Source organism: Silene latifolia, chromosome 8 (assembly GCF_048544455.1).
Source record: "Silene latifolia isolate original U9 population chromosome 8, ASM4854445v1, whole genome shotgun sequence".
Classification (NCBI taxonomy): domain Eukaryota; kingdom Viridiplantae; phylum Streptophyta; class Magnoliopsida; order Caryophyllales; family Caryophyllaceae; genus Silene; species Silene latifolia.
In genome coordinates, this window is record NC_133533.1 from 80,806,436 (window position 1) to 80,834,366 (window position 27,931).

At 37.3% G+C, this 27,931-nt stretch overlaps 1 protein-coding gene across 3 annotated transcripts in view; it reads right to left on the reverse strand.

Moving 5' to 3' along the window:
• The window catches only part of LOC141597001 (MADS-box transcription factor 23-like), a 43,178-nt gene that overhangs the window by 8,499 nt on the left and 6,748 nt on the right, over positions 1–27,931 (reverse strand). For all 3 annotated transcript variants that reach the window (XM_074417288.1, XM_074417286.1, XM_074417287.1), the window contains exon 3: positions 382–460. In XM_074417288.1, the coding sequence (XP_074273389.1) occupies positions 382–460 (79 nt within the window). The remainder of the gene's footprint in view (positions 1–381; positions 461–27,931) is intronic.

The window sequence follows — 27,931 nt, forward strand, 5'->3', positions numbered from 1 at the left end:
TCAGGCTGGTGATGTAGCTTTGTAAGTACAGAAGAAGATAGGATAGCCCAGGGAGAATAATGTTAACCGTTACAGAGTTGATGTTCATGAAACATGGCATTGTCTTTTTCGTGTATCAACATCATATCCTACTGATCTAATATTATTTTCTTGTCGCAGCAAGGATTCAGCAAGAGCTTATATATGCTGACATCCGCACCAAATTATTTAATATTTTCAAGAGAGAGTCGGGTATCTGTATATATACTTCTAATTCTGGGGGTTTTCCAGGTCTACATTTCGGAGAACTGCCTAACCATTGAGTACAATGGCTGTCATAAATTCCAAAATCTAACGGCGAACAGCAGGTCATGTACAATTGAGATTGGGATTGGACCGTACCTTAATCTCAGAAGTGGGATCTGCCGTCAGTTGATACTCCTCTTTCATCTTGTTGTATCGATCAATCACTGATTTCATACTGCAAAGGGAGGAAGCAAGCTCATTTTTTTTTTTTTTGACAGCAAGCAAGCTCATTCAGGTTCTGTACAGTAGCTTTGGAAAAACACAAAGTTGTTACATCATATGTGCAAGTGAAACAGCATTTTGCAGTATATGCAGATGTGCTTGTGCAAGGAATTTAGTCTGTTTACATCTGATGCTATTAGAGATAAAGACATGAAAAGATGTACTCCCTCTATGGCTCTATCCAGATGAATTCTTTACGAAATTTACTTAATCATGTACATGATTACCCATTTTCTCTCTTTCATTTCATCCCCTCTTCCACACATTCTACACAATTTTGCAAGAACCCACAAAAATCAAGTTAACCAACATCGAGATAACTTGCTGAACCATGCCCACTACATTTTCCTTTAATGAGTAAAGCTATCAACTTTTAGGTGTTTATTTACGAAAAAATGAGGTTTCTCTTGTTTGTTATGTCAATTTGCTCTCAATTATATTGTCGAATCAACGCGAAGAACATGTTTCAACCTCCTTTGCTATGCAATTTGTAGAATTATGTAATAAACCAATGAAAAATTAGCCCCACTTGAATTTGTAATATAATTAATTTGATACACAAAAGTAATGCATAGTTAGTATAATTAGAATTATTACTTTATGTAAGATTAAAATATGTACATTTGTTTTTTTGGCAGCTCGTCCTAGATTGTCAACTTATGCTTAAAACAAAAAGGTAAAAAAGCTCATACACTTAAATAAGGATTAGGATGAAGCATAATTATTAGACCTATTATTCGATTTAGTTTCGGATAAGGTAAACCAGTTCGATTAAATCATGTTGTTCTTAGTATCGTTTGTAGCTTGATTTCGACCGGGTGCATTTCAATTAGCCACAATAATCGGTTCGTGATATTCAAGTCGAATGTCCGGTTAAGATAGGGTCAATATCAATGTTTTGGGCCATAATTTTGCTAAGCTAATTGTCTAAAATTTAGTTTAAATCTAACTCATACTTTTCAATTTGAATATAGTAATTCATAATACCATTAATAGTTAATACATAAAGAGTTAATGAAAAAACACCTAAAATATGAGTGTTTTATAAGAAAATAAATACTTTTGACTTTGATCTATCGGTTCAGTTCTTACTGGTTCAGATATATTCAAATTCGGAATCATTGAGTTATTATTTTATTTGGTTTGATTCGGATTGAGTCGGATTTCAGGTACTATTTAGGTTAATTGTATTGGATGTTTAATCAACTATCAATTCAGATAATTTCGATATGTTTTTCAGGTTTGGGTTGATTTTACAAAATCTAGTAATTATATCTTTTTATACCCCGAAATTTTCAACAAAACCTTGTTTCTGATGATTTGAGGTTAATTGACTTTTATGGTCATTTGAAACTTGTAATATCACGGTTAAAAGAAAAAAAAAGGAACTATGGAAAATGAAGAGAAGCAATGTTATGAGCTTCTTATATAGAAATTCTGTGAGAGTTCTGAAATTCGGATTATGCCATAATGAAAAGGGTGGATAATGTGATATACATGGTTGAGACTGGAGGAGGTTATTATGAATATTTAGTGCGCATTTTGGTTGTTGGAGAATTATGTTGGCTTTGTGGATGGATATTGGATGTGGTACCTTTGTACTGTGGATATATGTTGTGGTTATGTGTTTTTGTAGTCAGAAGTGTGCTTCTTTACTTATTAGCTTCTTATTTAATTCTACTTGTGCTAACAGTTTGAAACAAACCCTAAAAATTGGAATTTTTTCAAAATTTCGAAAAAAATGTAATTTCTTTTTCATAATTTGGCTTGCTATCTTTGATTTAGATGTTCTTCGAGTTTCCAACTTTTGTAAAAATAGTGATTTTTAAACACTTAACTATTACTACAATCTAATATTATGTATAGGTCGACCTATTAAAAGTCGCTTGGGGGTGTGCTTCACTTGTTTCCATTTCTCACCTCCCGTGATGTTATGTGGAGTTGATTAACTTGTTTTGTTGACCTTGTTTTGACTTGGTGATTTGGCAACAAAAAATGCAATTTTTATATATAGTAAGGTTTAAATCTCTCATTTGAAAGAATTTTGTCTTGTGAATGTTTTACTTGTCTAAATGTTGTCATTATTATACCATTGTTCACTTTTAAGGTTTTTCAGAACCTTAAGTTTTACTTCGATTTTTAAAATCGTTTTAATCTTTATTCTCGATTTAAATTCTAAGTTTTTATAAAAGAAATCCGGACCTCGATTTTAAAATCTTAAGTTTACCTTCTTTTGTATTATGTTTCACTCTCCTTTTGTTTTTCACTTTTTCTTTTCTATATTTTCGCATTTTGAGGTGTGCGTTCACCCATGGACGGTTCTAAAAGATGATTCATGTCAGCCGACCCCAAATCAATTTTGGGATTAAGGCTCTGATGTTGTTGCTGTTGTTGTAATGTTTTTACTTGTCAAAAAGCCTCCAGTTGTTTTGTATTGTGAAAAATGTGTTGTTGAGAAATAAAATTTTGGTGGAGAACTAATACTTCAAGTTTCCAACTTTTGTAAAAATAGTGATTTTTAAACTCTTAACTATTACTACAATCTAATATTATGTATAGATCGACCTACTATATTTCGCTTGGGGGTGTGCTTCACTTGTTTCCATTTCTCACCTCTCGTGATGTTATGTGGAGTTGATTAACTTGTTTCGTTGACCTTGTTTTGACTTGGTGATTTGGCAACACAAAATGCAATTTTTATATAATAAGGTTTAAAGCTCTCACTTGAAAGAATTTTGTCTTGTGAATGTTTTCACTTGTCAAAAAGCCTCCAGTTGTTTTGTATTGTGAAAAATGTGTAGTTGAGAAATGAAATTTTGGTGGAGAACTAATACTTCGGTGCCCTTGGAAGGGATCAATTAATTAAGGCCCCCATAATGGTCGTGAATTCAATTTTAACTAAGGATTAAAGAGTGACAAACACCCTGAATCGCTTATGTCTAAAATATAACAGGTTAGGTAAATAAGCGATTGACAAAATCAAAGGGCATTAATGCGCGTGGGGACAAGCCTCATCACAAGTTTTTGTGATGAGTATAAGTTTTAGAAAGAGGTCAAATTCAAATATGTGATGGATCCTTTTTTGTGTATTGTTTTGAACATTCATTCCAATTTTTTTCTTTTTTTTGTGCCTTCCCTCGTAGTTAAGCTAATGGACGACCCTTGACTTTTATTTGCCAATGTGAAGAAGTTGAGACTTGTCTGTGTCGATTTGCCACTTGTAACACCGCTGTTTTGGATGCTTGGAATGAGGAGCGGGACGATGGGTGTGTTTGTCCTGTGGGCGTTGTGTGTTACGTCGTTCGATAGTGTATACGTGTGATGTGTCGATCAACATAGGGTGAAATGTCATTCGACCATGTAATTCGACACAAGGTTGAGGACTGTCGATCGACAGTGTGTATGTGTCGATCGACAGAGGGTGAATATGTTGATCGACTAAGTCTATGTCGATCGACTAAGTCGTTAGACACAAGTGAGACTAGTTAATAACTTGTTTCCTAATTTCTTAATCAGTTTCCTAATTGACCTAAGCCTACCCTAAACCTATATATACCTTGTTGTATCAACTTTTAAACACTTTTTCTAATTACTCACACAAAACCCTAAATCTCATAAGAAAGAGAAGAGTAGAGGGAGGCACGAATTTGGAAGCGAGATTGATCAATTTGTAACTTTCTCATAGTAAGTCACCTTAGATTTATTTTGCAATCAATTATTTACGATACTCGACAATTATCACCTATGGCCGTTGACCTTAATCGGCGTTGAGGGCTGATGACCATGGGAAACGTGCCCTAGATTAGGGTTTTGGGGTAGTTCGTTATCATTGTTATTCGCGTAGGATTATTCGTTGATTGCTTGTTATTATGTGTAATTTAGGTGGTGGATTTATAGAGGAACATTATTTATTGTTGCTTACCTTGTCACGTGATGATCTGCTGAAAGGTTAGGGAATTGCTACTCAACTCGTATTATTGTTATTATACTCCCTCCCATCCAAAACAAAGGTAACACTTACCTTATTTGAACCATCCAAATCAAACTACCCATTCCATTTTTTTGGTAAAAAAACATTACTAAAGACCCCTCACACACCCTTAATATTTACATACAATGCCATCAAATTTGTGGCCATCTTTTAGTTAGGTTACAAGTGGTCCTACTTCAATTCCAAGACTACCCTTACTTTTTCTATCTTTTCCTAAAACTTGTGCTCCGTCCCAGTTACCTTTGGTTTGGATGGGAGAGAGTATATCAATTGTTGTTGTTGTTGTTGTTGTTGTTGTTGTGACGAATGTTAGCTATTTTATTGATGGTTTGGATGTCAGCGTGAGACTGTATGATTATTTGTACTGAGTGTATTCTATTGCTATGGTTGCTTTATGTGTTGTATTTGTGCCACTGTTATCATATTTGATTGAGATGTCGGTCTGCGGACCAAGGAGGTCGTTAGGAGTTCGGAGTATTGATGCCGATCTTGCGGGATCGAGGGGGTCGTTAGGAGTACGGAGTTGATTGTGAATGAGAATAAGATGTTGTATGTTTGTTTGAGATGAGCTGAGCTGAGTTGTTTTAATAACTTTGTACTTGTTATCAGTTTTCTCTACTCAACTTTTGGTTGATGTGTGAGTGTCTTGTGTCAAAACTGTCACCATCTTTAATTGTGGTGGCCTATGATGATTCAATTATTATTTCCGTTCAAATGGGGAACAATTAGTTTAGCGGGTACATATTAGAAAGTTGATGAACTGGATGTTGTGCTACTGACGGGGCATGGGGCGTGTGGCTGAGAGAACGGACCTAGTCTCACGACGGAGTCTAGTTTATCTTATTAGTTTTTACTCAGTTTTAATAAGTCTTCCGCTGTATTGTATTTATTAGTAACTCAGTTAATCAGTTGAATTATGTAATAAAAGAGCTTCGGTATTAATTCGGTTTATTACTAAAATACCTCTGTATTGTAACTTTGTTATTCACTGCCTCGGCTAAATGAGATGGTAACACCTTTATTTATCTGGAAAGGTCTTGCTCAAGGCTCATGGATAAATGGGGGTGTTACACCACTAATGTCATGAAAGAACTTGGTCCACCTCCATCTTATACCCCTAAAATAGCCTGGATCGAGGACAAGGGATGTATATAATACGATGTTTCAACCGATCTAGTGACTGACCTTTATCCTTCATGCTTAAGTTGGATTTTAGAATTGTGACTTTTGAATGAGAATTTAATTAGTTGCCTTGATGGGGGAGGTGACGTATTTTGATTGTAAGTGATAAATTTAATTATTTTTGTGCTTAATGTTTGATTGTTTCATAATTTTGTAGCAAGACCTCACTTGCCTTGCAAAAGGACACTCTACCTCATAACTGTCAAGTTGGGAGTTGAAATAGTTGTACACATAACTAAATCCGATTCAGATTTTTATAAATTGCCAATTTCACAAGTTGCTCATGTTTTACATTAAGGGTCTATTAGTTAGTTTAGTAAGCTTACTCAAGGATGAGTAAAGTTTAAGTGTGTGGAGGTTTGATAAGTATTATTTTACGGTTGTTTTACCCCATCATAAACTTTTTGCCCCTACTTCCATAACATTTTATGATGATTAATATGTTATTTAAGCTATAATACTTATTTTTTTCACTTCGCGTAGTTACTTTATACTTCTTTGTTTTGTGATGTAGTTTTTTACATTTTCAAGTCATTTTCGAGATATCTGGACAAGCTACGGAGTCTCATGCGGAAAGGAGCAAGTAAAAGTTGACATAGGGGAATACCACTCCCGCCTATAAAAGAGGACGAAACAAGAAATAAGCAACAAAGTTCAAAGTTCAAAGTTGATCAAAGAAGAAGCAAAACGAAGCCTTAGCCCCTTTCCTCCTGTTGGGATGGGCAGGCTCATGCCCACCGGATGAGGCCACCTGCCCATATTTTAGCTAAATTTTTGGCATATTTTTATTTTGGTCCCTGCCAAAGTAGGCTGCCCATACCCAGGTTCATTAGAGGAGACTCCTTTCTCGGTTGTTTTTAGCTGCCAATATAGGCTTGTTTTAGAACTTTTATGGGGGCATCTTTTATAATATTAAAGAACCCTAAGTCTAGTTTTGGAGTAGTTTTAGTTCATCCTTCCTTATTTCCCCGTCACTTTTTTTAGTTAATTTCTTAATTTATGTCAATCATGAATAGCTAGTTTAATTTGGGTTTGTATTCTACATTCAACTTTTCATTTCAATGCAACTTCATCTCTTTTCTATCCAGTCTCAAAATGTTAGTAAATGTCTAATCTTTTCCCCTTTGTTTTCATTTCTTTTGCAATGTTTTAGTTAATCTCATATTTAATCATGTTTAGCATTGTTATTGTTATATTTATTATAGTGTTTGTATTAATTATGTTTGAGTAGTCTCTCATAGGGTTCGGGGAATCTTATGTGAGGTTATAGGTTTGAGTTGGTTATTGTGATGATTGGGAAATTGTTGGATGTTTTGTCTTTAATCTTGTGCATTGTACATTTTCGATGAATTGTTTAAGTGAAATTTCATGCCTTTCATTACCGTTGTATGCTTGTCTTACGAGCGAAACCTTAGAATAGTGAATATACTATACATGATTAATAAGGGTGACCTAATAAGAGCGAAAGCCCGTTAGAATCACCCTAAGGAAACCCTCGGTCCGAGAAGACGTGGCTTAATCTGGGAAACACTCAATTGTCCGACTCATTTCCTATGACATTAGTGAACCCTTGACCCTCCTCTTATTGAATTCATTTTCACTTGTTTATTTGATAGTCGTCTTCTCATTTATTAGTTATATCAAAATCAGCCATTTGTTAGACTAACATTAAAACAAGACCGAGACTTATAGATTGATCTTAACGGACCTCGACTACCCTACTATATCAGTTGAGTTATAAATATTATTTGATTGAGGGGGAGCGCAACAGTCCCTTCGTCAATTGGATATGAACTTTTCAGAAGTTAGCTTATAAGATCTGAATGTATTAGAATTGGACTTATAGAAAAATGAGTGTGAATTGAATTTAAAATATCAACCCAAAAAGAATGGTTTTAAGTCCAAAAACGCGATGTAAGTAGTAAATAATCGAAAGGTGATAAAATTAACATGTGATCGCAAAAGAAGAAATAATATAACCAAGATTATGAGGGAGAATGGCGAGTGGGCTCATAGTGAAGGCGAAATTGAAGGTGTAGTAATTAGCCATTTTCCTGAATTATTACTTCGACAAACCAAACAAAATTTGAAGATATTCAAAGTGTACAAATTAGAATAACTAATGAAATTAATGCCGACTTGATGCAACCTTTTTCACCGAACGAAGTAAGATATGCACTTGAGCAAATGCATCTGCAAAGGCTTTCGGACCCGACGTTGAATTTGATGTCTGACTCTTTAAATCTCATCACGCTCAATAATCATTTAGCTCCGAATAACTACTTTGGTAATGCCGTCTCCAAGATCCTGAGGTTGGCCAAAGATTTCGAGTCTTTTATTTTTAGTTTTTTTTAAGCAGAGCGGTAATAAGGAAGCTCATTGTATGACTCATTACATTCTCTTGTATTTTTTGACCCGAGTTTGGATTGATGGGTTTCCAGATGTGCTAGGTGATGTAATTTATTTCGTATAATAATCAATATACTATCTTTCCCCTAAAAAAAATATTAAATTGAATACAAATGAACCTTGGCAGTTGAAAACGAATAACGAGCTCACTCATGATTCATTAATATGGATATGAAACTTTTTAATACCGTAGATTGCCTCTGAAACTTCGATAAGCCTCCCTTATGATGTCCGGTATCCATCTTAAGGCTTAGATGGGGTAAGTAGGATACTATGTAATAAAATATGGTTGATTTTGGAAAATGGTATAACTAATATACTAATAGCCTATAAAATAGGTTATGTGTACATATGATGTAGGATGATTGTTTATAATGAAAAATGTCAAAGTGCCTTTTCTAATTCACATTTTCACTAACAAAAGCTTTCGTCTTTCACTTCTCTCTCTAAGTTCTGATGTAAACTCATATTCTCTCATACTCTTCAAACAAAATTCAAATTATCTCTAGAAAATCCTTGTTCAATTGCTACATTTGTTTATGTGACCTAAGTTTCGCCATTATTTGCACCTATTTATGGATTTATTAGTCATTAATTAAGCAGATGTAACAAGACAAAAAATGATGTTGATATCTTTTATAATATGTTACCATGTTCAAATTTAGTTGAATTAATAACATATTGCACAATTAAGTGAACATGTTGTAAAACATATTATGTTGCCGATAACTCTAACGATCAAGTTGGTCAATCAATTGAGACCTATAATAATTTTCAACAGAAAAGGCTGATACGCTTTCTGAAATATTGTCTTTTCCGCTCATGTGTGGAATTTCATTAAAAGAAAGTGACTTGTTTAATAAATGTTTTCTTTTATAAAAAAGGGTTATTATATCTTTTTGCATGTTCAAGCTATTTGTCTATATTCATTAGTCAGTTGATAATCAAGTAATTGAATACATATTATTTTGAGATGGACACATGTTAGTTACAACTTGGAAACTTATTAAGTTGAAATGCTAACATATTATTAGTGAAAATATTTGTTTTCGTTTTTATGGGATATGTAATAATTTATCAGCCATTAGTTAAACCGATGTAAGGAAAACAAAAAATGATGCTGATATTCTAGTAAAAATTTTTACCATGTTAAAATTCTACCGAATTGGTAACATATTGCCCAACTAAATGAACCTGTTGTAAAATATATTATGTTACCATGTTGAAAATATTTTTTTACATTTATTAGTCAATTGATAGTAAAATTTTTGAAATGTTAATATATTCTTTATAGATGATAACATATAATTTTATAATGGTAACATATATATTAGGTTGAAACTGTGAAGGTCTCATCATGGGATTCTAGGAAAAGAAAGTGTACTTGGTTAATATAATTAAAGCTTTCAATTCATTTAAGGACTAGTTATTTATACTTATCATGTACCTCTTTAATTAACGTAGGGCGTTACAAAAATTAATAGTATGTAATAAATTAATTGTAGTTTTATGACATAAGTTGTTTAGCATGGTTATTTATTGAAGATGTGAGTTAATTAAACCTAATTTTGATGTTTAAAGAACTATATTATGATTTTGCTTATATTTTGAATTGTAATTTGTAAGTTTATGATGAGTATTTGTATACTTTATTTTAGTTTAGTTGGTAGTAATTGGTTGTTTATTATTTTACTTTATTTCATGGTGTGTGTTTGTCAAAATCAGGGCATTTGCAGTGGATTTAATTAGATTGCAAGAAAAAGCTTACGGGGATGTCAAAATAAATTCTGCTTTTTGTATATATTATAGCTTTACCGACCGAAATATGCAATTTAATGATCGTAATGAAATTTTGCCAACCAGTGGTTACTGTGTTAAAGATATTTCCTAATAATTGCGTATTTCCTTTTTCCACTATTTCCGTCTTTTGTATATTGTTTATTCTATGTATCTTTTGTAGTTACCTTATTCTTATAATTTTCTAAGATTGTATCTAGGTTAGATTTAGCTCCATTGCCCTTTGTATAAATACCAAGCTATTGTATCGATTTTATATATGAATGGAAATCCTAAACATTCAATCTTATACATGGTATTAGCCAACAACCGACCCTAACCCTTCGACCCAATTCGATCCTTCCTCCACGACGTCTTCTGCCGTCACCCTCCCAAACGCCTATGAACCGAATGTTTCCCTTCTCCTTGTTAATCTATCTATGGTTGACAAATACACCCCACTTACCTACATGTCTTGCCAAGACCAAATAGAATACATTCTCTTTTGCTACGACCTTTTCAAATTCCTTGACTGAACCCATCCATTCCCTTCGGCCACCATCTCTAATCCCACCGATGATACTAAAACTAAGACCATATATAGCCAACCAAACCCACATGATTTGGAAACGGCAAGATCCCCTACATCGCGTGACGTTTGGACCACTCTTGTATCCAACTCGCGCCCTTCGTCCTCCACCAATACTCGCAACCTCGACTCTGTCCCACCAAAACAAGATGATCTCTTTAAAAGGAAGTGTTAATATTGTGGCATGACCAGCCATGTGCTGTTCTCCTACTATAAATTCAAATGTTACCATCCTCAAGTTGTCTGGCCAACCCATACCTTAAGTCGCACCAACCGTGCATCTCCTTAAGCCAACACTGTCACCACCATAATCCGGTGCCACCTCTCAATTTATCCTTGATAGTGGCGCTTTTACCACATCACCAACGACCTCGATACTCTGGCTCTTCACTCTCTCTGTGATGGTGGCAATGAGCTCTATATTCATGTGGTCCGCATTGCCTATCACTCACATAGGTTCTTTGACTATCGGTAAACCTTCTTCCTCTTCCTCTGTTTTAAAATTTTCTATTGTTTTATTTATGCCCCATATTTCTCGTAATATTATTTCCATACACTACTACAATTTTAGGTTAAGAGGACGCCCCTTAGAGTATGATTGGAGAGGGGACCATCTTGTATCAGTCAAAAAATTTGGCGCTATTTAGTGGTCACATAAATAGGACGGTTAATAGAGTCACCCGTCCTCGTTGTAAAATTAACAAGGACGGTTGGTCAATAAAACCGTCCTCTTATTAATATACAAGACGGTTATTTACTACAACCGTCTTCTTATTTTTTAATAGTAATGATTAAAATTCCCAGGCCGGAATCCCCACAACGTTATTCTATCCTCGCTTCCCCTCTTCTTATTAAAACACACACACAGATACACTCATTAAACCTTAGCATAACCACCAATCCACCATCATCACCTCTCGTTACCACCAGAGCGCCTCGAAAATCACCACCACCGCGTTCTCCTTCATCATCGCACCAATGCAACTCCACCGATCACCTTCTTTCATCTCCTTACCGAGGTAATATATACTTAAACCATACTTATTTTGTTGTTATAATATCCGGTATTTGATTATTTGATGTAAAACTGAGGGTTAAGCAAGTTAGGGTTTGCAATATTTGGGGGTTACTGGGTAATTCGATTTCGGGTTAAATTTGTTGTTTAATTTGTTATGGAGTGGATTGGTTTCATTCTAGCAAGAAGTATGTTTGTTATACATTGTGTAGCTATCTTTTGATTGTTTTTTTTAAACTGATATAATAACTATCTTTATATTCTTATACTCTGACTAATCTTTTTGTATTAATAATAAATTAGGCTTTGGATGTTGAGAGCATGGATATGGAAATCGATTTATCCAATCTTGGGACTATGACCATTATGTTTGCTATTTTAATCGATAATCTACAAGTATAATATTGCAGGGGAGGAGGGGAGGAAGAGATAAAGAGGATCAACAAGTGACATTTACAAGAATTCTTTTTCAATTGTTGTTCACATGTAGGCTTAAGATGCATTGATCATGTGTTATGTTAGAACTGTTTTCCGCTGACGAGTTACTGATGCTATGATTTCAGTTTCTCAAATTTCATTCTTGCTTTTATTTTTCTCAGGCTAAGAAGCTATGAAGAAGAGTAGAACAAAAGCAGTGGAAATAGGGCAAATAGTTATCTAATCTACTTAGAGCGTAAATTTCTACCTTGTAAGTATGCCAATTTGTGGTTTATTTCTAATTCCGACCTATTTTAAATTGTGCTAGCTATGATTGATCAAACTTTGGCTGATTGTGCTATTATTGTAATTGAACATGGGTAGTTGTTATGGTTTATTGTGACGGTCTTGTTGCTAAATAGGGTAATCATCTGAGTTAAATCTATATTGGTCTTGAATGTCTTTTCCTATGAAATAACATTTGTGATGCTGATGAAAATTAGGTTGGGCAGGACTTTGAAGTTTGCATTCTAGAATTCTACACTTAACATGATATCAGGGACGTTATCCACATATAAGTTCACTCAATTGTGTGTGCTAATATGAAATGATTATGATATCTGTACTACAGATGTAAGTTTATTATACACAATAGAGATTAGGATTCAAGAATCTAGCTTAAACTATAACCCACGGTTATTGATTATATATTTGTTATGACGACACAAGTGTGAATGTATAAATAACATCTTCTATTATTTACTAAGTAGCTGATTCTATGTTTCTTACTTGAATGTTAATGATAATTGAAAGCACATCCTTTAGCAGATGCTCAATTGACAATAGTTATTCTATTAGTACTTCATTCCATTACAATGATTTCTCAATTTGATAGTTGTTGTGTGCTCTGATGTATGCTATTGTTTTAATTTATGTGTGTATTTCCCTTAAGTAGAAGGCAGTAAACTTAGTTGTTTTCCCTTGTTGTCGTAGTTTTTTGTGCTTGCACAAAACTTCACGACTTTTTTCATACTAACTAATTAATCTTTTTTTTTTTATGTTGCTTAAACTACTGCTATGATGCTTCTTGTAAAAGGGTCAATATTAACTACTTAAGCTACCCTCCCACCACCACCCCTATATCCAGGAGCGAAGCCAGGATTTCAAATATGGGGTAGCGAAACTATTAAGATTATAATTATTCGTGAAAACGGGACCTCACAAAAACAATGTGTTAATCAATAATCAAACTGACGCATGATAGTAATTTAAAATTCTCATTTATAATTCACAACTTATCTTTATTTTAATTTTCAACTATAGTTTTTATTATTATATGATTTTGTAATATAAAAATTGCTTAACCATTGCTACGTTATGGTTTAAAATTTTCACATTATAATTCGACAACTTATCTTCATTTTATTTTTCAATAAAATTTTGATACTTTACGTAGAAAAATTTAACCATTATAATAAACATAATCATTATAAAATAGAAAATAAAGTCCCTAATACACAAATATGACGGAAACAATAATCCGAAAAATTGCAGTAAATAATAAATTAATCAAATGGCAGTCTACGCCTAACAAATTAATCCGAAAATAATCATTTAATAAGGACACTAAAACAAGGGGAAAAAAATAAAAAGACAGCATGCGCCTAACAGGGTTCGAACCCTTGACTACAAGATAGAAGTACCAGCAACTTTACCGCAGAACTACATCTGTTTTGTGCTTTAACTATTCTCTTGTTTTACTTATCCATACACTGAAACTGGGGTAGCAGAACATAAATATCGATACCGATTTTTCTTATTTGGGGTAGCGGCTGCTACCCTTTGCTACCAATTGGCTTCGCCCCTGCCTATATCAAACCAAACTAATGAAGTTTGTTGAACAACTTGAATGGTAAACAATAAAGTTACCTCTTCAATTATTAATATTTTTATCTCCTAAATTATAGTCTATGTTTTATTGTTGTGAGTTCGTTGTTTATAAGTTGTAGTTGTAATACCCGCCCTTTTAGGGATACCTTTGACCAGCGTTGACTGCCCTTGGGAGCGGGAGTAACCTTAGGGAGGTATACCAAAACCTGTTTGAGCTGCGTGTAAGAGTGATACTCGATAGAGTAGAGGCTACTCGATCGAGTAGCTAGGGTACTCGATCGAGTAGGGGGTTACTCGATCGAGTATGTTGGGTACTCGATCGAGTGCCGGTTTCAGCCGAGGTTATATATCGCGTTTTGTTAAATCCGCAAATCACTTTCGCCACTTTCCTCCTATCCTTCAGCCGCCTCTTTCCCTTCCCTTCACCTCAAAACCTCCATGGATGCCTTTTGAAGATTCTGGAGCCTTAGGAGAGCGTCTCTTGAGTCGGGTAGCGGTCTTTTGCCTTGTCTCTCCCCAATAGGTATGTCATAATCATCATCCGTGCCTCTGTTTCTATAGCTAGGGTTTGTTCGTTAGTAATAGATGTTTGTATGTCGGTAATAGGCTTTGCTTGGTCATTTGGAGATGTTGTCTGTCGGCGTGGATTGGTTGCGATTGCATAAAGGTAGGTTCGCCTACTCGGTTTTGTGACGGTCTAGTGTGCGGTCGTTGTAGTAGTGGTGTGCTTGCTTGTGTAGTATTTGGTTGTGTTGTGATTTGTGATGGAGATCGTTGTTGATGGTTCTCGAGATGCGTTCTCGGCTGAGTGGGGTCACTTGCGGGAGTGATCTCACGCCCTAGTTTCGCCCTTCGTGGAACCCGCCACGAAAGGGGATGTGCACATTAATGGCGGGGTTATCGCTCGTACGATGAGCGGGGCTTAGGTGGGAACGGTTGCGGTCCCCCCTTTGCGTAGTCCAGTGGACGATCGATGACAGTTTGGTTGGATTGTTGTGTTTTGCGGTTGGTACCTTGGTGTCATTGTTTGTATCGTTGTTTGTATTTGTCTTGCCTTATCTTGTCTCGATCTTGACCTTGTGTGGTTGTTTGTTGTTATGTGTCGCCGTGATCCCTTATGGTGGCGATCGGTCTTAGCAGTCTTGATGTTGATGATAGTCTTTGAGTCCGGGCAGGGACGAGTCCTCACGAGATTGTTTGTAGTGTAGAGTAGCTTCTGAGTTGTACCTTTTATATCGTCTTTTGGTTTAAATCACTTGTAATGTAACTTAATAGTTCTTTTATTGACGTTTGATAATTACTTACCTCGGGCAACCGAGATGGTAACGCCCTTATATGCTAGGGAAGGCCTAGTTAAGGCTCCTACGAATATCGGGGTGTTACAAAGTGGTATCAGAGCGACGATTTTGGAACCTGTAACAAATGAACATAATGAACGTAGAGAGTCTAATAAAATGAACCTGGTGTATGTGTAATGGGAGCCCCGGCTGATGCTAGATTTTGGGTGAGTAGGCGCCCTCATTTCAAAATCTTGGCCCCATGATACTTAAGCCAGTCACATGGGATGGGAATGTGGAGTCCGTGTGTCTATGTGTGCTATGTATGTTAATTGTGCCGGAGCTACCTCCGGTTAAGTTTTGTTAGAATTAGTAGAGGTGTGATAGTAATGTTTGGGCCGAGTATGGTAATTATTGATGAGATTATTGAAGCTCGTAGGATGATTAGTGAGCTTATATGATAGCTATGTGATGCGTGACGAAATTTCTCGTCATGGAAATGCGTGAAAATGTGAAGGCAAATGTGTAATAGGAATAGTGAACACGTGGGTAGTTGCCATAGAATTTATGATTACGGGAGTTGTACGGGGGAGTTATACATCCTACCGCGATGACTATAATGATAATTATAGTGTAGACAAGTAATGACCCGCATCAAGTATGTGGTAATGTGTTTATGTCTTGCTATTCAGTTGAAATTTTCCGCTGCGTAATATTTGATTTGGGCAAAATAAATTGCTTGTGATTGAACGTGAAACATGGTAGATTAGTTTGTTTAGAAAAGTACGCATTTATGTAATACGTGAATGAATTTGATAATGAGTGCCGAATTCCGAACTTAGTTGGAATCGACACGCGGTGTTGTTTTTGCAGGAATCTTCAAGTGACTCCGTCCTTTTGATCGAGCACTTAGCTATACTTGACCGAGTGCAAGTGCGTACTAGACCGAGTAGACCTCACTCGATCCAGTTAGGAGGCTATAACGTCGGAATGAGGGAAAATCCCCCAGTTACTCGATGATTTAGCTCCTACTCGATCGAGTAGGGTGGTACTCGATCGAGTACCCGGGCACTCGATCGAGTAGGTTACTGTGCAGTGATTTCTACGGGTTTTCTTAAAACCCCTAAACCTTCTATATCTCCTTCTTATTCCTCCTTATTTCGACACAATCACCTTAATCGCTCTCAAATCCCTTAAATCTCTCTCAAATCCTCTCTTTCTCTTGGGTTAGTAGTAATTATTTGGGTTGATTCTTCTTGTTTAATTCGTTTCTTTATCTTACTAATCAAACAAGGTATGTATTTCTTCTCAATTTATGTGATTTGTTATTTTAAATATGTCAAAATAGTGTAGTAATCTGAAATTTTCGATTATAATGAGCAAATTGGTGCGTTTAGTTGTTGAAACATGATTCACATGCCTCCTAATCGTGTTTGTTGGTGATTATATGCTGTAAATTAGATTAGAAATTGCAATAGATAAACCCGAAATTTCTAGGGTTACAAATTTGAAATTGATTTTTGATTATTTTACATCGATTAGATGATGAAATTAAGTACTATACACTGTTTATATCATGTGGAAGAATGAATTTTGATGATTATCACCTTAGAAAGTTGTCTTAAAACTCCGTCTTAAAAGTGCCTTAAATGGAAATTCGTGACTTATAACTGAAAAATTATGTTGTAATTGACAATATAAGCATGAATAGAATTCCAATATGATAAAAGAAACAATGATTGATGAATACAGGCCACAATTCTCACAATTGTAAAAATGTCGAAAATTTTGATTGAGTTGTTTTACATGATAGTGAAGGTGATATTGATTTGTCATAAATTATACATTCTCTTGAACTAGTAACATGTATCTAGCAATGTCTTTGGAACAACCCCTAGAAGCATGATAGGGTAGTCAAATTTTGAACATATCGGCCATCACGATAATTACTTACACCACTATGCCTTATGAGTAATAATAATATGAACTAGTGTGTTGAAATCGTATAAACTGCTAAAGAACATGTACACTTAGTTCCATAACCAGAGTAACAACGCGAAATACGTGCTTCACATCTTTGAGAATGGTTGGAAATTTGGTGTGTATCTAGTGAGCAACTAAGTTTGGTAACATGAATTATGTGCCTTAGACATGGAATTGTTTGATGAATTTGTAAACTTACTAAGTATATAGAACCTAATTTACATGATGTATATGCTCACATGTCTTATACAAATTGCTTGAGCTTATGTGTCGAAAATTGAAACCATTTGATAAATATGTGCACTTATCTTAATATTCAAGTTTAATAACATGAATTATGTGCTTCACATGCCAAAATTGTTGAAAAACTTTGTGTTTAGCTGGATATGTGAATTCAAGTTACATGATATAAGTGTTTGGATGTTTATACAAGTTGTTTGGGCTTATGTCTAAAGCAGATGCCGAGACTAAACCTTGGGACCCGTCAGAGTAAACGGGGAAGGGTTGATCCACTTGAGAGGGGGGAGGCTAGTGGACCGGTAGTACCCGATCCCCGAGTACCCTTCTGTTGTCTTTGTTAACTTTAAGCAAAGAGAGCGTTTTGTAGCTCTACAAAAACGCAAGATGAGACCCACAAAGTGTATAGACACCGGTGTGCTAGAGGAGTCGGAAATAGAGACGGATGTCCGTCATATATTCGAGACCTTGGGTTTTATTGGTTTGTACCGACTGAGGAAGCACACTTACCCTTTCCTTACCCTAGAATTCATGAGTTCCTTTAACTATGACCCATGGGGGATTGTGGAGTTCAGGATGATGAATACCAGTTTCCTTTTGACCATGGACTTGTTTGCCTCTCACCTTGGGTTGGCCAAGCCTCCCAAGGACTCCATCACCGACATCCCGGTGAGTGCGGCGTCACGCGCTAATGCCTTGCTTGATCGGGAAGCAAGCTCCCACCGCGAGCAATATCTTTGATTAATGACGTTCAAAGACATCACCTTGAGAATCTTTCTCCGTTCTCTTTCAAACCTCCTCTATGACCGGAAAGATATCAGTAAGTTGAATAACCATGAGGTTTTACTTTTGATGTCGTACCTCAATCCGGAGCGGGCCAAGAAAGTGGTCTTTAATGCTCCTTCCATAGTTTGTGCTGCTCTTGCCTTGATGGCTTCCTCTACTTCTCGGTACTGAGTTTGTGGTGCCATTGCCACTCGGTTAGTGAAAAGCTAACCTCCTTTGAGGCTTCTTCAAACATACGTGCCTCTAGCTACCCCTGTGCCTACCATGGATCGTGAGTACTATCTCGACCTGAAATGGTTGAGAACCTTGGTTGACGGTAGCCTAGCGTGGAGGGTGCTTGGCATGAGTTGGATGAAGATTCCAGCTCCCGAGCACCTCCCGGCCACAGAGCCATTGGAGCGGCGGTGGTGACCGTGGATGGGGACGACGAGGAGGAGGAGGAGGAGGATGAGGACACACCCCGCCGTGCTGAGACCTATCTCATTGATGGCACGATCCTCCAGGAGACGAGCCGACGAAGGGCGAGAATGCGGAAGTTCGAGGGCGGAGAGACCCGAGTGGTGAGGGGACCCCGTCGAGTGAGGGAGAGGGCCTCGGAGGCTAGACCACGGCCGGTGGTACCGCCCACGGCCGCAGCAGCCCTTCCCATGCTACCCATACCACGGATACCCCGGAGACGCGATCCGATTTACAGCGGAGAGAGTGTCATCTACCTTGACACTTTGAACATGCACGAGGTGGCGTACTCTCGGGGATAGGGACCGAGGGACCGCATCCGGTTTGGTGGAGTGGGGTTGGGAACTACTCGGGGTTTTCCATGCCTACGGGGTGGATCGGTCCACATGGGAGCACCTCGATCCTTCCCTTATGGAGGCTTGACGCCTTGGTACGTGGGCCGGGAGCAGGAGCAGGGGGTGATGCGGGAATAGGTTCATCTGGAGGTGGTGGCGGTGATGATGAGGTGATGTTCGAGCAGCAGCAGCAGCAGCAGGAGTGATACTCCTTGTCTTTAGCTTCGTTCGTGATTGTTGATAGTAGCTGATGTTAGATGGTGGTATTGTTGTTAGACTTTGATAGTTGTTTCCTTTTGTTTTGAGACTTAGTTGGATCTGTATAATTGGCCATAAGGCCGAATTTGATATTCTAACCGGTGTGCGGGGTATTAGAAGTCGGGAGTCGTCCCGACTCGATTTTGTATGTCAAGTATGCGCATGGGTGTTAGCTCGTGATGAGGATATATGAGGAGTTGGCTGTAGGTACTCGATAGAGTGCCCGTACTCTATCGAGTAGCTGCAGGATGACATAAGAAGAAGTATTCTGATCTAGGGCTACTCGATCGAGTAGCCAACACACTCGATCGAGTAGCATGGCACTCGATCGAGTACCGACACTTACTCGATCGAGTGTCACTGTTACAGGGGGTTTTTCAAAATTTAAAATGTTCAATTGTTTTAAAATTACGATTTTAATGTTTAAAGTAGTTGTGAGTTTGTAGTAACACCTTTGAATCGTTAATTTCGTATGTTACAAATCATGATTGAAGTGTTATAAGCGTATTTGTCACGATTAGTGAGGCGATAATAATTTCTTATTGCTTTTATGTTGTATGCGCCTTTTTACGATCTATTTATCGGAGTGGTAGCTTCTCGTACATTTATGCTTACCATATTAATACATGTTATCAATCGGTGGCTAGCTATTCCGGTGACGTGTGTATAATTTAAACTTAACGAGTGTATAATTAGTGAGTAATGTCCATAATAAACAGTATGGTTCCTTTTTAAGTTAAGATACAAAATGCGCGGTAATTTGGGTGGTGAACTTCGGGGACGAAGTTCCTTTTAGAGGGGAAGAGTAATGTCGCGAAATAAAAAGGTTGTTTTAGATAATGCTTTGTTTGTTCATAATATGGTTAGTAGTTGGTTGTAATGCTGTTGGTATCATGTATGAATAATGTTCACTCGTTTACAACGTTGTCGGTAGTTGTCAGAATGTTGTTGATGTTATGATCTGCTTTAACTTAACGAGTTACCTTAGTCCTTTAAAGCGAGTGTAATAGTATGTTTGGTTATGATGGAATCACATTGCCAAATAGCATGGCGGTAGTGGTCACACCACATGAAAGTTGATAGGGGATATGCTCTAAATTGACAATTTGATAGTTGTTGTGGTACGTTGGGAGATCATGAGTGACGACTCGCATTGCGCGTTGAATGTTTTATATATATATACAAAATAAAGGTCGGTTTTGTGAGTAAGCTTGCATGATAGTAATAAGAGTCTTTAGATGTATGTATAGACGGTGATGATGACGACATGGGGGGGGAAGTGTTAATTCCCGGAGAATAGTGGGTTGAGCGGGAAAATGGATGAGTGCGTGTAGTTTTCGTGTCTCGGCGGGAGATAGGTGAGGTGAACCGGGGACGAAGTTCTTTTTAAGGGGGAAGGCGTAATACCCGCCCTTTTAGGGATACCTTTGACCAGCGTTGGCGCCCTTGGGAGCGGGAGTAACCTTAGGGAGGTATACCAAAACCTGTTTGAGCTGCGTGTAAGAGTGATACTCGATAGAGTAGAGGCTACTCGATCGAGTAGCTAGGGTACTCGATCGAGTAGGGGGTTACTCGATCGAGTATGTTGGGTACTCGATCGAGTGCCCGGTTTCCAGCGAGGGTTATATATCGCGTTTTGTTAAATCCGCAAATCACTTTCGCCACTTTCCCCTATCCTTCGGCCGCCTCTTTCCCTTCCCCCTTCACCTCAAAACCTCCATGGATGCCTTTTGAAGATTCTGGAGCCTTAGGAGAGCGTCTCTTGAGTCGGGTAGCGGTCTTTTGCCTTGTCTCTCCCAATAGGTATGTCATAATCATCATCCGTGCCTCTGTTTCTATAGCTAGGGTTTGTTCGTTAGTAATAGATGTTTGTATGTCGGTAATAGGCTTTGCTTGGTCATTTGGAGATGTTGTCGTCGGCGTGGATTGGTTGCGATTGCATAAAGGTAGGTTCGCCTACTCGGTTTACGTTGACGGTCTAGTGTGTCGGTCGTTGTAGTAGTGGTGTGCTTGCTTGTGTAGTATTTGGTTGTGTTGTGATTTGTGATGGAGATCGTTGTTGATGGTTCTCGAGATGCGTTCTCGGCCGAGTGGGGTCACTTGCGGGAGTGATCTCACGCCCTAGTTTCGCCCTTCGTGGAACCCGCCACGAAAGGGGATGTGCACATTAATGAGCGGGGTTATCGCTCGTACGATGAGCGGGGCTTAGGTGGGAACGGCTGCGGTCCCCCCAGCGTGGTAATTGGGTCCAGTGGACGATCGATGTGAGTTTGGTTGGATTGTTGTGTTTGCGGTTTAATGTTTGGTGTCATTGTTTGTATCGTTGTTTGTAGTTGTCTTGCCTTATCTTGTCTCGATCGACCTTGTGTGGTTGTTTGTTGTTATGTGTCCGCCGTGATCCCTTATGGTGAGCGATCGGTCTTAGCAGTCTTGATGTTGATGATAGTGAGTCCAGGCGGGACGAGTCCTCACGAGATTGTTTGTAGTGTAGAGTAGCTTCTGAGTTGTACCTTTTATATCGTCTTTTGGTTTAAATCACTTGTAATGTAACTTAATAGTTCTTTTATTGACGTTTGATAATTACTTACCTCGGGCAACCGAGATGGTAACGCCCTTATATGCTAGGGAAGGCCTAGTTAAGGCTCCTCTGAATATCGGGGTGTTACAGTAGTTGACATGATTTCAATTTTAGTGTCCTACGCAGCCTTTTGGGAGCGTCTTATGTGGATATTACGTCTCCCTATTATATGTTGTGTTGGAGATCATCAAAGGACGGTATACTAATATTATTCCAAGTGTACGTCCTTTAATTTGTTTCTTTGGTTTCATTATTTGCTTCATTTTATATAACTTACACGCATTGATATGTAAATAATTATGATTGTGTTTTTTTGTTACTTTGTATGTAGTTCATGATTAAAGCCCCAAAGACATATTCGGTTGAGCAAATTGATGAGATGCGGGACATTTGGGCAACATATGCATCGCAGTTTAAGGCGCAAGTATTGGATCACAACGTTTAAAGTATTTAGGTGGCTGGACACTTGGATGTTATCTAAATAGCTTAAGTAATGGTGTGTGAATGGAAAACTCGTGTTAGTGCTTGTGTTAAACTGATTCCGTTTTGTTTGGTTGGATTTAGAGTATAAATGTAAGATTTCTTTGGATTTTACGAAAAGTAGGAGGATATATTTAAGCTATACGACTATTGTCGTATAGGTTATGAATGAAATAATTTTTATTTCAAAAATGTAGTTGTCAAAAAGCATGGATTTGTGCCAAAAATTGGGCGGGTTACATTGATAAATTCGCGCTAGATTGATTTTTGAAAAAAAAAAAAAGATGTATAGAAGACGGTTCCTAGACTAAGCGTGATAAAGTTGGCGCAAAAATTATGCACGCCATGTGTCCAAAACAAGACGGTTGAGACACAAAACCGTCCTCTTTATAAATGCAAAGAAGACGGTTCAAAACCACAACCATCCTCTTTTAAAAAGCAAAAGAGGACGGTTTGACTTTATGTCAACCGTCCTCTTAGGCAACGAGGACGAGTGAATTAAAGACGGTTGTTTTAAGATTTAAGGACGGTTTTTAACCGTCCTCTTTGTCTGTTTTTGTAGTAGTGATACCCCAACTTTGCCAAAAAATAACATCGTTGTGAATTTTCTTTTCTATTTTGTTTTATTAATGATCCTCAAACGGGGCGCATTCTTTCTCACAACAGACTTAAAGATGGTGTATAAGAGTGGCACTCACCTGTCACCATTGCGCACCTCTGTCAAGTCACTTCCTCGTCTGAATGGCATCACAAACTCGGGCATCCTTCCGTTTCTATTTTGAAATACTTACATAGCAACTATGTTTTAAATATTTTTTCTCCGTTTTCCCATTCTTGTAATTCTTGTGATATTCACAAGATTCATATATTAGCGTTTTTTCGCAAAAATACTCTTAAATACGAATTCTTCTTTGGATTTACTTTTTGCTGACGTATTGTCATCTCATATTATTTCGTCTGATGGTTTTAAATATTACATTATTTTTGTTGGTCATTTTACCAAGTTTATTTGGTTTTACCCCTATCAAGTTAAAATCATTCGCTTCCGAAAACTCGTTGAGAAATGTTTTAACAAACCCATCTTAAAATTATAATCCGACAATGGTGGAAAATACACTAAAATGTCTACTACTCTGGTTGACAATGACATCACTCATCTTACCACACCCCCTTATATACCCAAACATAATGGATACTCTGAGCGTATGCACCGTCATATAGTAGAAACCGGTCTTACTTTGCTCACTCACGTCTCTATGTCGACTTCTTTGTGGCCTCATGCTTTTGCTACCGCGACTTGTTTAATTAATCGCTTAACCATGCCTACTCATAAAAACCTATCTTGATTCATTCACCTTTTTGGCTTCAAACTGAATTACACCAAGTTACGTTGCTTCGGGTGCCTATGCTACCAGTGATTACATCTCTGCATCTATCACAAACTCGAACCTCGCTCTACCCCATGTGTTTTTGTTGGTTACTCGCTGACACAAAGTGCTTATTATTGTCTTGACCCTGTCACATCCAAAATTTATGTTTCGCATCAAGTCAAATTTGTTGAGTCTCAATTTCCACACTCTCATCTTATCTCTACGATATCTCTACCACGGCCCTTTTACTCCCTCTATTGCTCAAGATTGGACCTTGACCACACTTCCTCTGCCATCTGCTGCGATGCCCCTGCGACCCCCACTACTATCACAACCCCACCTACTGCCCCTCGGTCTCCTCACCAGCCTTTATTTTACCCCTCCCATTACTACTCCAGTCACCTCATCCTCCATTGACAAAACCACTCCCTTTACTTCCACTTCGTCGTCTGACCAGTCCCATGTTAATTATCCCTTCCCCTCTACCCCCCATCCGCATGACACTCGCTTATTCCATAATTATCAAACTCAACCTCATATATGCTCACGTAGCCACTATTCCCTCCCACTTACCTAACACAGTAAAACAGGGCTTGATTGACCCTTCATGGCGTCATGCTATGCAATTAGAGTATGATGCTCTTCAAAATAACCAAACATCGACCCTTATCCCTCTGGAACCCACCATGAATGTGAGTGGATGCAAATGGATTTTTCGCATAAAATACAAGTCTGATAATAGTATCGACAAATACAAAGTTTGTCTTATCGCGAAAGGATTTTTATAGTGACCCAGGTTAGACTATTTGGAACTTATAGTTCAGCCCCGCTACGGTAATAATGCATTTCTTCAAAGCGTCCTCACTTATAGTGTTTACATAGCTCAACCTCCGAGTTTTATTAATCCCATGAATTCGTCCTTTGTCTGCAAACTATCTAAAGCCATCTATTGCCTTAAATAAGGACCTCGTGCTTGGTACACTACGCTCAAAAGTTACTTGCTTGATTCGGGTTTTATTGGCTCGTTAGTTGACTCTTCTCATTTTTATTTAACTACAAAAACTCACAAAATTTAGCTTCTTGTTTACGTGGATGACATTGTTGTCACCGGTCCAAATGTTGCCCATGCCAACTCGTTTATTGCTATTGAGCATCCCGTTTTCACTCAAAGATTTGGGTGCCTTATCTTATTTTTTAGGCGTCGAGGTTACCCAAAATTCTCGTGGTTTACTTCTTACACAATCAAAATACATACATAATGTATTATAAAAATATCACATGCTTGATGCAAAACCGTATCCCACACCCATGGCTACTTCTCCTCCTTTATGCCGCACATGTGAAAACGCCAAGTAACTTGCTAATTCGACTGATTATCGAGCAATCCAGGGTAGCCTCCAATACTTATCTTTTACACGGCCAAATATCGCTTTTAGCATAAAACAATTGTCCGAATATATGCAAGAACCTCTTGATCTTCATTGGTCGCTATTAAATGCCTCTTACGTTACTTTAAAGGCACTTCAAATGTTAGTTTACAACTATTTCTGTCATGTCCGACTCGTCTTGACGCATTTTGTGATGTTGATTGGGCTTGGGGACAAAGACTCTTTGTATCGACCTCTGGATATAATACATATCTTGGCCGAAATACTCTTTCATGGGCGTCCAAGAAACAACGGGCCTTAGCTTGTTCATCTACTGAAGCTGAGTTCCGCGCGATCGCTAACCTTACGTTTGAGTTAACGTGGCTGCAATCTCTTCTTACTGAACTTTGTCTCATGTTTCCGGAGCCTTCGGTCATTTATTGTGATAACTTAGTGCTACCCATTATATATTCCGTTAATCCGGTGTTTTACTCTCGTATGAAATATTTGGCGTTAGCCTTTCATTTTGTTTGAGAAAAAGTACAACAAGGCACTCTTCGAGTTCAACACATTTCTGATGAAGATCAATCGGCCAATGTTCTTACTATGGTGCTCCTTCGTTCCCGTCATCGATTTCTGCTCTCCAAGATTAGGCTCACTCTTAGCTCGTCCATCTTGTGGGAGCCTGTTAAATATATTTCCTAATAATTGCGTATTTCCTTATTTCCGCTATTTCTGTCTTTTGTATGTAGTTTATTATATGTATTTTTAGTAGTTACCTTATTCTTGTAATTTCCTAAGCTTGTATTTAGGTTAGATTTAGCTTCATTGTTCCTTGTCTAAATACAAAACTGTTGTATCAATTTTATATATGAATGAAAATCCTAAACATTTAATCTTTTACATACTGATCTACGACATTACCGACCGATGCTTTTATTTAACACAAATTCTATTATAAGATCGTTGTACGTGTGACGAGAAAAAAGTGACCATTTTTGGGTAAATAATGACCACTTTTGAGTAAATATTGACCAATTTTTATGACAAAAAAATGCCATTTTTTTCAAAAGTGCTCACTATTACGTAAAGTGGTCACTAATTTTCAAATAGTGCACTTTTTGAAAAGCAATACGCGGAAAAAACCATCGTACAAGATAATTGCTCCTTATTTAAATTCTTTTCCTTACTTTTAGGTCCCAATCGAGCGTACCAGTACCGACTACTATATCGGTCATTAAATTACGGACGGATAGAGAACGGTCGGTGATAAAAATTTAGCGACCAAGTTTATCGACGAGAAAGGTTCAGCAGGTTCCGCTAGTCTGTAGGTATAGCTATATTTACCGACTGATTTAACATATATATTACCGATCAGCTTTTTCGGACGAAATTGGTAAGAATCTTTCTAGTGTGCTATCCTAATATTTCGATTCATAATGCTCATGAATACGATTTAAAAACTGAAGTCTTATGTTAAGACGATGCATTTTGAAGAGGAAATTCGGTTCCTCTCTTTTATTTCTTCTAATTTTTTCATTGAACATAATATTTTGTTTGTTTTTTACCCACTTTCCAATTTCTTCATCCTCTTCCCCTTTTTTCTCCACATTAAAGAGGATGCTTCCTTCCTCTATTTTTCCACATTGTATGTAGATCTCACTAGTCTTTTCCTCTCTTATATGGCACTTGGGCCAAGACAAATGTAGTATGTCTTCCTCTTCCTCTTCAAGGAGAATCTAAAGAGAATGTTGCTACATTGAAGAGGACATTCTCTTAGATAAAAGAGAGGGCTAAGAGAATGGTCAATCCTCTTTAATGTGGATGCTCGGCATTAGAGCACCCACATTGAAGAGGATTGACCATCCTCTTAGTACTCTCTCTCATCTAAGAGGATGTCCTCTTCAATTTGGGTATATCCTCTTAGCATCCTCTTTGAAGAGGAAGAGAAAGACATCATTTATGAAGGATGTCCTTGTACTGGCCTTTGAGCCAAATTAGAGATTAAAATTGTAGTGTGGTCTACTTAAATGGTGAAAAAGGAGAGAAAGATAGAACCATCTTTCATGCGGACAGAAAAAGAGAAAGAAGAAGAATACAATGGAAAGTGGGGTAGATGAAAGAGAGTATGATATATTAGAAATATAGAATGAAAGAGAAGAAATAAGAGGATGACACCATCTACTTTAATGTGAATGCTGTTATGACTCAGTAATAGAAGATGGTGTGACATATCCTATATTTAACACATAGTTATATAAAGTGATATCCTCTTAGTTATAAAATAAGATGTACTTCTAATAACTTATATTCGAAAATTTAAAATACTATATTTTGGATTATTATCTTGAAAAATAAAAGAAATATAAAGTTCACTTAAAATCTATATTAAATGTATGTTAAAATATGACTATATTGTCGTCAAGGCCGTTCTAACATGATATGCAAAAATTTCAAAAGAGACATGATAATATTATACTTTATGAAAAATGTTTTTACAAAACAGTATTCCTAAACGTTATCTATTTTGAAAACTGTTGTATGCGGTTACTATTCATAGAAAAAGAACGGATAATATTAATAAAAAATTTGATTTTTGAAACAAAATTAACATGTAATGGGTGTGATGGTTTTATTTTTTAAAGTAACATAAATATAAATTAATAATATGGAGTGTCGTATTAGCATTCCCAAGTTTAATACTGGGGGAAAAGGGTGTTAGAATCCTAAATCATTGGAAACTTGACATCCTAACTACTTCCCTCGCACTTAAAAATAGATTCTCCCTTGGCTCTGCCTACTCCTTTTTTTTTTTAACCCTTGTCCCCCCCCCCCCCTTTCCCTTTTTTCTATTGATATGTGGTGGCTGTGGGATGTCATTATACAGCCAAAAATTAGAGTTTTTTTTGGCTCTTGTGGTGAGACAAACTTCCTCATAATCTCACCCTTCATAGACGAAACATCCTTCCTTCTTCTAGTTGTACACGTTGTCTTAATCCTTCCCTTCCCGAGTCCTTTCTTCACATCC